The sequence below is a fragment of the Salmo trutta genome, chromosome 36 (assembly GCF_901001165.1).
Source record: "Salmo trutta chromosome 36, fSalTru1.1, whole genome shotgun sequence".
NCBI classification, from domain to species: domain Eukaryota; kingdom Metazoa; phylum Chordata; class Actinopteri; order Salmoniformes; family Salmonidae; genus Salmo; species Salmo trutta.
Genome location: NC_042992.1, coordinates 32,148,872 through 32,161,016, shown reverse-complemented (window position 1 = coordinate 32,161,016; position 12,145 = coordinate 32,148,872). Strand labels below are relative to the sequence as shown.

The 12,145-nt window shown below is 42.7% G+C and overlaps 2 protein-coding genes across 3 annotated transcripts; both read left to right on the top strand.

The window, feature by feature from the left end:
* The first annotated feature begins 2,508 nt into the window (after nucleotides 1–2,508).
* LOC115175894 (histone H3-like centromeric protein A) lies at nucleotides 2,509–5,307 on the top strand. The gene is made up of 5 exons (XM_029735516.1): nucleotides 2,509–2,569; nucleotides 3,414–3,581; nucleotides 3,771–3,901; nucleotides 4,559–4,633; nucleotides 4,861–5,307. Exons 2-5 carry the CDS (start codon nucleotides 3,455–3,457, stop codon nucleotides 4,987–4,989), a joined length of 462 nt encoding a protein of 153 aa, XP_029591376.1. The 5' UTR covers nucleotides 2,509–2,569; nucleotides 3,414–3,454; the 3' UTR covers nucleotides 4,990–5,307.
* A 63-nt stretch (nucleotides 5,308–5,370) lies between these two features.
* LOC115175892 (LIM/homeobox protein Lhx9) lies at nucleotides 5,371–10,678 on the top strand. 2 transcript variants are annotated; one of them, XM_029735513.1, is made up of 7 exons: nucleotides 5,371–5,958; nucleotides 6,246–6,378; nucleotides 7,262–7,464; nucleotides 7,759–7,867; nucleotides 8,874–9,003; nucleotides 9,081–9,295; nucleotides 9,479–10,678. In XM_029735513.1, exons 2-7 carry the CDS (start codon nucleotides 6,253–6,255, stop codon nucleotides 9,848–9,850), a joined length of 1,155 nt encoding a protein of 384 aa, XP_029591373.1. In that variant the 5' UTR covers nucleotides 5,371–5,958; nucleotides 6,246–6,252; the 3' UTR covers nucleotides 9,851–10,678. The 2 variants fall into 2 exon arrangements, with proteins under 2 accessions (XP_029591373.1, XP_029591374.1); XM_029735514.1 differs by lacking the exon at nucleotides 5,371–5,958 and having other exon boundaries at nucleotides 6,065–6,378.
* The last annotated feature ends 1,467 nt before the right edge of the window (nucleotides 10,679–12,145 follow it).

Sequence of the window (12,145 nt, the reverse complement as noted above, 5' to 3'; positions counted from 1 at the left end):
TGGCATTAAGTATCAGCAACAAGCATTGGTAATTTGCATTGCGATCGCCTTACTGGTACGTAATACCAAAATACAATGAATGCATTTAGACATTTTTATTAGACCTACATGTATTAGCAGGTTCTACAAGAACATGCATGCAATAGTACATCACTGAGTACGGTTCCATGCACACAATAATGTGACTATTGTGGCTAGTCAGATTAATGTAATAGTTTGATTAAAATGTTCACATGCTTTGCAAGAAGACCGATTTGGTCACATTTGAAATCAGGCTAGCTGACGGAACTCTGATAAATGTGAAAAAATTGCCAATCAAAATAAACGTTCAACCATGTTATTCTACCATGTTATTTTTGGGAAGAATATTTGATTCTGAGTTCGGACATATAAAGTTTTAATGTGAAAACTACTTCTGAACACCGATTTATGCAGAGGAGTATTTAAAAAAAAAAAGTTTTTGCCCAATCTGATTGGGTGGGCCTGGCAGTGCCTGGCTCCCCAGTGTGTCCACCCAGGCCCACCCATGCCTTCGCCCCTGCTTAGAATTAGTTTTCACATATATCCTTTATATGTCCAAACTCAGAATCAAATATGCTTCTGAAAAATAAAGTGGTACAATGTTTATTTTGATTGGTGATTTTCTGCATTTATCAGAGTTCCATCAGGTAGCCTGATTTCAGATGTGTCTATGTAAACAGGATTATTAGGGAAATCGTTCTTCTTGCAAAGCATGTAAACGTTTTCATCAAACTATTATATTAATCTGACTATCCACAATAATCACATTATTGTGTGCATGTAACCGCACTCACTGTGATAACCCCCACCCCAAAACCACACACATATCTGAATCGAATAATGTTGAATATTTCTGTCTCTATAATTTGTATTAGTAGAGTTATTACATATTACTGCTAGATATGCTGTTACTACTGTTATTTGAACCCGATTTATGCTTGATCTGGCAATGTGCACCGGAAGCCCCGTATGGAGGGTGTGACACGCAGTTGCGGAGCCTCGGGAGGCTTGCATAGGCCAAATCAAGCTCCATACCACATCGTCATTGCTTCCCCAAAAAACGTTTACAATGCAGAGGGCTCTGTATAGCTCCGCATTGACATAATTGGTTGGTGGCCCTGCGCTGCTGAGCGAAGCTCTGACTTCTGCAGAGGCTCGGGTCGCAGTAAATGCTGTATGTCCAAAACACACAGCAGCGTGACCATACATTCGTTTACCTCATGGAAAAGCAGATGCTCGATATGACGGATGGTTACATGTCCACAAACTCTAACACCACCCATTGGTGTAACGGTAAACAGGGCGTTTTTACAAGCCCATCATGAATCTCATTGGCTCTGCAAAGAGAAGGACACAACGAGGTCGTTTGAATTTTGAGCTTGTCTTTGGCTCACGGAAAATATGAGTGTCAAAAAGTTCTTAACATAATATTTTGTATCGGCTGGTAAGTGTGTAATTTTTGCATGTTCTAAAGTTATGCTAGCTCTGCATTGTTTGCTATGTTAGATATGGCATGCTTGCTCAATATAACGTGAGCTACCTAATTAGATGCCCAAAGCTCTCTGAAGAACTATCGCTAGCTTTCTTTCCTCCCTTAAATGAACTTGTCAGTTAGCTAGCTAACTTTTGTTATTCTTGATTTGCCAAGATCTTTGCTTTCATACCGATGCCCGTTTACTAGTTAGCTAGCGAACTGGCCACACAACAAGCTATCTTTTATATTGATTCCAGTTTGCCCCCGGCAAAACAACATTCATTCAAAGGTAGCATGTGTCAATGAGGGGGTTCGATTAATCTGGCCTATGGGTACACCGGAGTATAGCCGGTCACGTTATCGAGCGGAAAGTGGGGGGAGAAAGTGGGGGGAGAGGCTTGGCGTCTCAAATAGAACATCAATCTGCGCCTCTGTCATTTTGTCAACAAGGCAGCATGGTGCATTGTCCAGACACCTCCATCTTTGTGTATTTTTGTGTGCGCAATTTTAGCATTTTGTAAGAATTTCCTGCTATTCTCAGAATTTCTCCATGGCTAATGCTGTGTTATTTTGCTCCAAATTTAATAAATACAATCAATACTGTTAATTGCATTGGTTTTGGAATTTAATTCCCTTTACCGTTTGGCTTTTATTTTGGTGATTGTTAGTTGTGAAAGATTAGTTAAAAAAAAAAATGTATTATCTTTTCTACATACACTGAACAATAATATAAACATGTCAAGTGTTGGTCCCAAGTTTCATCGAACTTTCCATATGCACAAAAACTTATTTTTCTCAAATTTAAATGCCACTTTAAAATGTGCAGTTTTCTAACACAATGTCACAGATGTTTCAAGTTGAGGGAGTGCGCAATTGTCGTGCTGACTGCAGGAATGTCCATCAGAGCTGTTACCAGATCATTTTAATGTTAATTTCTCAACCATAAACTGCCGCCAACGTCGTTTCAGAGAATTTGGCAACGCGTCCAACTGGCCTCACAACCGCAGACCACGTGCAACCACGCCAGCCCAGGACTTCCACATCCGGCTTCTTTACCTGCGGGATCATCTGAGGGTGAGGGGGTGCTGAGGAGTATTGACTGTAATAAAGCCCTTTTGACGGGAAAAACTCATTCTGATTGGTTGGGCCTGGCTAATTAATTTATTTAAATTCATTGATTTCTGTAACTCAGTAAAATCTTTGAAATTGTTGCATTTATATTTTTGTTACAAATGCTTTATATTTGGTTTTAGTTGTTTTAAGTTTACACTGAAAGTGTTTTTCCATCCCAAAAAGTATTTTTTTATTGGGAAGGCAGATAGAAAACCTTCATCAAATCAATCACTTTTTGCATGTGAAATCCTACTCATTACTACAAGTGCTTACTTATGGAACTTTTAGTTTTGCTGACTTCGCCTCAGCAGAGCGGGGCACCTGGCTGACTTCAAATCGAATGAAATCAACTTTCAGCCAGTGCAAAACACACCTACACTTGCGCCCGCCCGAGATGAATTGAAACCCCTCACTCATTCCATGGAGGGCCGAGTGTCTGCAGGTTTTCACTCCTCCCTTGTATCTGATTAATTAATGTAATATCATGAATTAGTTAGGAACTCCCCGCACCTGGTTGTCTAGGTCTTAATTGGATACAATTTTGAAAGGAAATAACAAAAACCAGCAGACACTCAGGCCCTCCATGGAATGAGTTTGACGCCCTTGTCATAAAGGGAAATTATGCCTTTTATTTTTTTATCCAGTTTGAGTCCAACCCTTTTACCAACCCTTTTTACTTATTGGCTAACAGGTCAGGTGTGTGATGATGACATGCAAGATTAATGATGAAGTCCAAGAACTTATATGGTCAATACTGGATCAAGTCACTAAATGCATCTTTTCTCCATATTCTCTTTGCCATCAGGCGTGTGGCTTTAACGCAGTGTTGTGAACTAGTATTGGAGGATGCCTCGTCGAGATCCTGACAGCTCTTCTGCAAGCCGGCGCAAGGGTGCAACACCCAAGCGTCGGCCTCCAGCCCCAACCGCGCCTGTTTCAACATCACCGGCAGCACGGCTGAGCGGACCATCAGGTGAGGAAGATGGGAGGGGGGGAATGTGGGTTGACTCATGCCTTCTCAATCCTGACACTGAAGCAAACTTTTTGTTTAGCTATGTATGTGACCACTAGTTGAAAGCGTTGCAATGAATAAGTATTATAATAATAATAATAATAATAAAAAGGTTCTCATTGTTTTTAAAGATGATTTGGATCTCTCTAGCCCCTGCAGGTCCAGCTCCCTCCCTGAAAGATAAGAGGAGGTTTCGCCCTGGCACCCGAGCTCTGATGGAAATTCGCAAGTACCAGAAGAGCACTGACTTGCTTTTGCGCAAGGGACCGTTTGCGCGCCTGGTACAATACCACTGGCTTTGTCGCCTCACTGTCTTGCCTCGTAGAGGTTGATTAGCACATGGCTCCTGTGGACCGATTTACAACCACCATTTTGTGTATAGGCACCTTACATTCTTAGATGGATGCTGCCACTCTAACAATACATTACTTGTTGTTGATGATGCATAGTTCATCCTGTAAAGCACTGTGAACTCTGCTATGTATGTGGGTAAACCAGTCTCTCCAGGATTTTGCGATTCCATATTTCTTTGCAAAATCGACAATTCCCCACATATTATGCGAGAGCTTGCATATTTGACCTATCACGGCACTATTACTGCATACAATAGTCAAATAATCTCAACATTATCACATAAAAATGACCAATCACGCACTTCAAAATGGGTCTTGCTATTTAGACTAATGAAGCCACACGTCAGTGCATTTTGACATGTCAGCAAAATCGAGTGTTTTTCCATATATATATATAAATAAAATGCTGCAAAATCCTGGAGGGACTGGTAAACTGGTGGTGTCTTAGTTTGGAATAAATAAAATAAAGATTAACTAAAATACTTGTTTTTACACTTAAAGTTACTACCCCGAGTAAATATTTCCTATTAGTGATTATTTATCTTCAGCGAATTTCAAGGTTGTTTACTCAGGTTGTCTACTTAGGTTCGGGAGGTGTGCCAGACGTATAGCAGGGACTTCATGAGATGGCAGGTGTATGCTCTTCTGGCATTGCAGGAGGTAGTTTGGTTCCCACTCCTGTGCTTATTTGAAGAACTGTTATATCAATACTCTAAACCTTTCTCTTACAGTTTTAAAATGTTTGATTATAATAACAACAGTACACTTATTTTGAAAAAAGTTGTATTTACATATCTGCAATAAAAATAAAATCGTATCCCTATTAACTGTTGTCAATATGAACGTTTCCGGGTCATCAATTTTTGACACCATTCTTTCTCTTCCAGGCTGCAGAGGCTTTCCTCGTTTTACTGTTTTCCGACGCCTACCTGTGTACCATCCACGCCAAGCGTGTAACGCTATTCCCCCGTGACATTCAGCTTGCCCGGCGAATTCGAGGAGTGGATAATCTCTGAGAACACTCACATGAGCCATTGAGGAGCGAGCAGTGTGGCTTGGGGTGGGCCTGTTATAGCCTATTTTTATAACCTCAGTATATTCTATAACAAAATTCTCACCCAGGCAAGGACTTTTGACCAATGTTTTGATTTTAGAAAAAAGTATTTTTATACATTGAAGGAAAAACACTGTTGGGTATACTGCTTTAGTTCATCTGTGTTTTGGTCCTCATACCACCTAAGACAAGTTAGTATAGTGGTCAAATATAAGATTTACTGTAAATAATGTTTTAATTTTGGATTTCAATAAATGTTTTTATTCGGTAGGAAAAACAATTAGAAATTCCTCACATTTGTCTACCTGTTCCCATACAGCTATTGTAGGATTACAGATCCATACTTAGAACCTGGAAATTCATGTTATATTTCATGCCCAAATTTAACATGCATCTGTGGTGTTTGTGTGCATGTGGTTTTATCCACCGCCTTTGTCTCATTGTATTTTCAGCCTATGGTGTGGTGTTCCCAGATGCCCCTTTTGGCTCTCTTTTATTTTTTAATTTTTTAATTGGTCTCTTGGGACAGCTTTCTGCTGCCTCATGGCCCCTGATCTACCCGCTTTCCCAGCAGGCAGCGCAGCCAATCCGATCTTCTCGCACCTGCCTGAAACAGCTCCTGATGGTCCTGTTTACAGGTGTGCTGAGGCTTCACTTGGGACCGAGAAACACACCAGGCAACATTTAGGGAGTTAGATGTTTAAAGTTAACGGCACACCAGTTGAACGACTACAGAGGAGCGGGAACACTGTTTTAGCGTATTATCACAATAATGGTGTGGACATGAGGATTTTTGGAGTCAGAGAAAGGGTTGGACAGAGAATAGTACGGTTTATTCAAGTGCCATAATGCACATTAAGTTGTCCTTTTAAAGGGGATATTGTTCAGGGATCCAGAAGAAGTGCATTCTTTCAGGACATCAACACGTCAGGTAAGATCATTTTATGCTCATGGGTCTAGTCAAGCCAATTCATTGAATAGTTATGTTAAAGAGCAATGTATTTGTTTGCCAAGATAATCTAAATCAGTTCTAATTCCACATTGTCTACTTGCATGTATTGTACATGTTTGTAAAAGGTGCATTTTAGGATTGGAGATGGAAGTATCAACTGCAAGGATAGTGTTAGAAATAAACATAATGAAGTCGTGTAATGAATCAGCAAGAACTTAATGTTATTTGATTTGATCCATATCCCTCCTTTTCCCCTCTGTCACAAGGGCAATCATGATGTCACCAGAGGACAGCAGCACCATGGAGGGCTTATTGTATGGCAGCCTCCATGGTGACGAGGGGGAGGAGTCAGTGAACCAGGGGAGCAGACGATTAGGAGAGGATAATTCAACAGCCAGTGTAAGCCCCAGCTAGCCTGAACCAAGGATAGATATGAACTATGCATGTCTGTAGCCTGGTCCCAGACTGTTCTGACGTCCATACATACTTGTTATGACAACAATAGAGGAGTTGGCGAAAACCCATACAGTACTGTATATGTGGACTATAATAATAGCATATGCCCAATATTTTTGTTGTTAACATTCCTAAACGGGCATTGTATCTGTAAAACAAATAATAATAATAATAATAATAATATGGAATTGGATAAATTCTTGACTAAATATCTTCACATTTTGATAGTATTTTTTACAATGTAGTCCTGTGAGAACAGTCTCAATGCATGTCCAAGGGCCCTACACTCCATTTATCTTCTATGGGTTTTTATGAATAGTTCATGACTTCCCATAAAGAGAAGCTTTGCTCCTTTTTTGCACCGCTCCAGTAGCACATGTCTGAGAACTGTTCCCGGTATAAACTGGGTCCAACATAATGCACGTGCATGTGCGCGCTTCGGCTAACAGGCTTCAGCTAACAGGCTTCAGTTTGTGCGTTAGACCAACCACAAAACCACTATGTACACAAAATAAGCAGGAAATCTATGACCTACATTCTGAGTTGTCTTGTTTGATGGAGGTAATGGCGATTGCAGGGAAACCAGGAAATGTGGCTCTATTTTTATACACAGTGGTGGCCTCCACGATCCCCTAAAATGTCTCTTCGTGACCCTGTTAAATTATCTAGCGTTAATGATTGATCTGACATGAGTCCGTTTACACCTCTCCAGTCATGTCAAATTAGTGATTACCTCAAGTAACGGAGGAAGGAGGGATGCATTTGTAAAGTATTACAACGGAGCCCTTGTGACCTGGAATGACCTTTTTCTATTCTTGCTTTGCAGTCTCCAGCTACAGGCTTAGTAGAGGAGCCGTTGGTGTGTGCCGGCTGCGAGGGACGTGTTTGCGACCGCTTTGTCCTATTGGCTGCAGGGCGGGCGTGGCATGAGGCATGTCTCCGCTGTAGCCAATGCCAGTGTGAGCTCCAGACGCACCTCACACTCTTCTGCCGTGACGGCAGCATCTACTGTCAGCAGGACTACTGCAGGTGACTACAGCCTTCACCCACTTTAGACACTTATGTTCTGGTTGCTTTGATTCTGCCTCTACCTACTTATCTGCACCAGACTACTCATTTGGTTGTTTTGGTCCCATCTTCATTTTCTTGTACGGTAATACTCTGTAGGCTACTGATGACGGTATTCTATTTGTACACTTTTCTCTTCTGTCTAAGAGGATTTCCTTTAGTGGAGCATGTTAATGTTGTAAAAGACATGCTCAGTCCTCATATTGTTTAAGAATGATGAGTGCTAACAGAGATCTTATTTCTCCAACTGGCCAGGTTATTCAGTGTGGGACGATGTGCCCGCTGCTCCCAGCCAATCCCGTCGTCAGCAATGGTCATGAGGTCTGGTGATCTGACCTTTCACCCTGAATGCTTTTCCTGCCAGGTTAGCTATTTTGGATCTATAATTAGCACTTACAGTACCTGTCCAATTCTACTTTGACCACTAGCCCCTACCTACCTCCTAGACACTTCTGTATAACTTTTTCAGCTCAAGGCCCAAATGAGAAATTTGCATCCTCCAATGACCCAAATTAAGAAGAAATGGTGTGAGATTTTGGATGTCTTTTCATAACTCGCGATCCACCTCTCACATGCCGACCCATAGTTTAAGAAATCCTGCCTCCCGAGTGGTGCAGTGGTCTATAAGGCACTACATCGCAAGGCTAGCTGCGCCACCTAGAGATCCTGGTTTGAGTCCAGGCTCTGTCACAGCTCGACTGCGACCGGGAGACCCATGGGGCGGCGCACAATTGGCCCAGCATCGTCCGGGTTAGGGGAGGGTTTGGCCGGCAGGGATGTTCTTGTCCCATCGCGCACTAGCGACTCCTACGGCGGGCCAGGCGCAATGCACGCTGACACGGTTGCCAGGTGTATGGCGTTTCCTCCGACGCATTGGTGCGGCTGGCTTCCGGGTTAAGCGGGCATTGTCAAGAAGCAGTGTGGCTTGGCTGGGTTGTGTTTTCGGAGGACGCATGGCTCTCGACCTTCGCCTCTCCCGAGTCCGTACGGGAGTTGCAGCGACGAGACAAGACTGTAACTACCAATTGGATACCACGAAATTGGGGAGAAAAAGGGGTGAAAATAAAGAAACCCTGCCCTAGCCTTTCCGAGTATAAGGTGGAGCAATTACCCCCACCATAAGCTAGGGGGGAGAATTCTTGTTTATTACTGAAACCTGTGGTAATGGTGATGTGAAATGCATAAAATCAAATAATTCTGTATTTGTCAACCTGGGTACACTTTCACTTTTAAAAGCTCTGACGAAGGCCAAGAGGCCCAAACGTAAGCTTGAATACACTTTAATAGGAACATAATAGGAGGCTATTGAAGTCACTCTCTCCAGGCACCGTTTTTAATTACATCAATGGTGGTAATTCTATATTTCATAGGAGTGTGATGTCACCTTGATGCCTGGAAACCTATACAGTCAACAGGGGCAGAGCCTGTACTGTCAATCACATTACCATGATGACTGCAGTGCTCCACCCTCTCACAAGCTCCACCTCAAGCAGAGAGAAGGTGAGTTATTCAAAGATGACAGATGATATTCACGTTTACAAATGGACAGTCTGCTATATCAACCTACCTTGATACAGGAGAAGGGGAGGAGTCTGTCAGCAGCCCTGAGCCACGACTGGAGGATGGCGTTACAGGTGGCCGGGCCCGCAGGCGGACTAAGCGAATAAGAACATGTTTCCGCAGCGAACAGTTGAGAGCCATGGAGTCCTATTTTACCCTGAAACACAACCCTGATGGCAAGGATTGGAGCTGTCTGTCTCACAGGACCGGTCTGCCCAAGAGAGTGCTTCAGGTTTGAGACATAGAACATAGGATTTTAACTGTGAACAAATTTTGACCGGAGTAGATCCCCCAAAAAATCAGTACAGGATTATGCGGACAAACTGTCGCCAATGGACATTTAGGTCATGCTTAAAATTATTGTGATTTCTCATCTCTATCTCTCTCTTATACATTCACACACACACACTCTCAGGTGTGGTTCCAGAATGCAAGGGCCAAGCTCAGGCGTTCCCTCTCAGCCGACGAGTCGCAGAGCAACTCACCCGCCCCCCAGAGGTTCGACACCATGGCTACAGCCTCCCCATCCCTAGTGACCTCCTCCCACCAGTCCCAGTCCTTCCAGACCAGCACCATCGACCAACTGGAGCTCTCTCTGCTCACCGCCCCTCTCAGTGACCCGCCCCAAAGCCCCGCCGACCAATCAGCAGGCTTTAAAGACTCGTTCTTCCTGGACTACAATTCCCAGGGTGCACCAAGGCTCTCCCCTTTGATGACCTATGATTTTGGGGAGTCTGGATTGGGGAGAGAAGGCAATTCTGACACGGTACTTCAACCATATTATTGACCATGTTTACATTATTCTGGTGAGCACTACGCTATTTAGTCTTCCAGGACAACAAGTTATGACAGAAGAGAAGCTGCAAGTATCTAACTATAGTTGACAAACAAATGGCCTACCAAATGTCAGAAATTATAATATGGCCTGCAGAAATGTATCTAAATTATGGGTGAAAGTAGCCTAAGCCAGTAGGCTATATAGTCCGGTACAGAGTATCAGCAAAACAAATTACTATGGAATTATGATGGATCAAACTGCACAGGTAGCCTATTTTTTTTCAGGTGAGTTTGACAATCAGATAAAAATTTCACCCATGATATGCGAAACTGAGCCTGCGCAGACCGCGAAAAACAACAGTAAACGGGATTCGATGTTTACATGCTACAGTATCCCGTCCAAGATCAGCATGTCCCAGCGTTCTTATCCGGGTATCTCATAACCGGGATATTGTAATCGGGATATGATGTTTATATGAGTCAACTCAAAAACAGAATACTTGAGTATCCTGAATAATAAGTGGATATTGGTGTGCATGTAAACGTGGTCAATGTTAGGCATGTTGACGGTTCAGCTCTGTGAACTGATAGAATTTTAGTTATAGTAATGCTATGGTAAATTAAGCATTTTATGATTATTCCTCGCTCCACGGTTTGTCATGGCTGTTATGGTATCAATATGCGCAAGTAGTTTAGAGATGTATAGATGCTTGTGTTTGTTATGATATTGTACACACTGAGTGCCAGGGAATGTGTGTAAGATCATGTATCTGAATCCCACCACAAATGACTACGAGCTCTTTGTACTTTAATAAATGGGCTGTATTAACTGATGGAAGTATAGGTTGTCTGTTTACTCATTGTCTAAAAGCATTTTTCAACAGATAAGATAATACAGTTCTTTAGCGATCAATCGGTCAAATCTGATAATTCATACCTTGCTAGATTATTTTTAACCCCGTTATCTCCTCAATTTCGTGGTATCCAATTGGTAGTTACAGTCTTGTCCCATCGCTGCAACTCCTGTACGGACTCAGGAGAGGCGAAGTTCGAGAGCCGTGCGTCCTCTGAAACCCAGCCAAGCCGCACTGCTTCTTGACACAATGCCCGCCTGACACGGAAGCCAGCCGCACCAATGTGTCAAACCTAACGACGCCGTGCCAATTGTGCGCCGCCCCATGGGTCTCCCGGTCACGACCGGCTGCGACAGAGCCTGGACTCAAACCAGGATCTCAAGTGGCACAGCTAGCACTGCGATGCAATGCCTTAGACCACTGCACCACTCGGGAGGCAGGGTTTCTTATCGCCACTCAGGAGGCACCCTGTATTGGTTTTAACAGACCAGGTTAAGGATGAATAGGAAGAGGTCCTGTGTGACTCAGTTGTTAGAGCATGACACTTGCAATGCCAGGGTTGTGGGTTCGATTCCCAGGGAGGACCAGCAAAATGTACGCACTCACATCTGTAAGTCACTCTGAGTGACTCTGTAGCCATTTTACATTTTGGTTGTTTAGCAATCTTCTTAAAATTTCAATTTGCAAAGCACACACGACAGTCCTCTATGAAGATGACCGCTCTGTTTAGTAATTCATTTAATCTATAGTGTGACCTCAATGGTTATATGATGTTTTTACTTGAATCGTTCAATTGAGAAAAGTGACTGATCCAGAGTATTTATGAATGTCTATAATGATTATGTCAGGAAATCAGACAATGGAATTCCTTCAGGTGTGTTTCCTCCCCGTGAGATGATCATAATGACTGAGACCTTGACAAGGTTTCTTCGAAAGTCCTAAAGAATCACTTCACAATAATTGGACACTTTAGAGTCCATCAGTTAAGTGAGGCCTGTTTCCAAGTCAGAAGAATTTAGATGTTGCATTACATGTGCATCAAGGGCCCGATTAACCAATCGGGGACAGAGGACATGATGCTGTCAGCTGAAATTCTTTACATTTATGGGGGTATTTAAAGGGTCAAGGCAGAAACACATTCTACAAGGTAAGCCAATGGATCCATCAATGCTAATGTGTGTGGTATCAGGTGTGGACGTTGATATTCAGTTTGTCTGTGTACAGCAGGTACATATGATTCAGTACTTACATAGTAAATAGAACCATATACTTGTAGAAATATGCATGTTAGGACATGGTGTCTAGCTGCACACCTATCTTAACCCACTTGGTGTTATTTCAGGGTATTTGTGGGAAGGAGGAATGCTTGTTTGTTGCTCCACACAGTTAATTTTGCCTTTTTCTTGAATGTGGCCCTAAGAATCAGGGCTTTGTGAATATCTGGATAGATT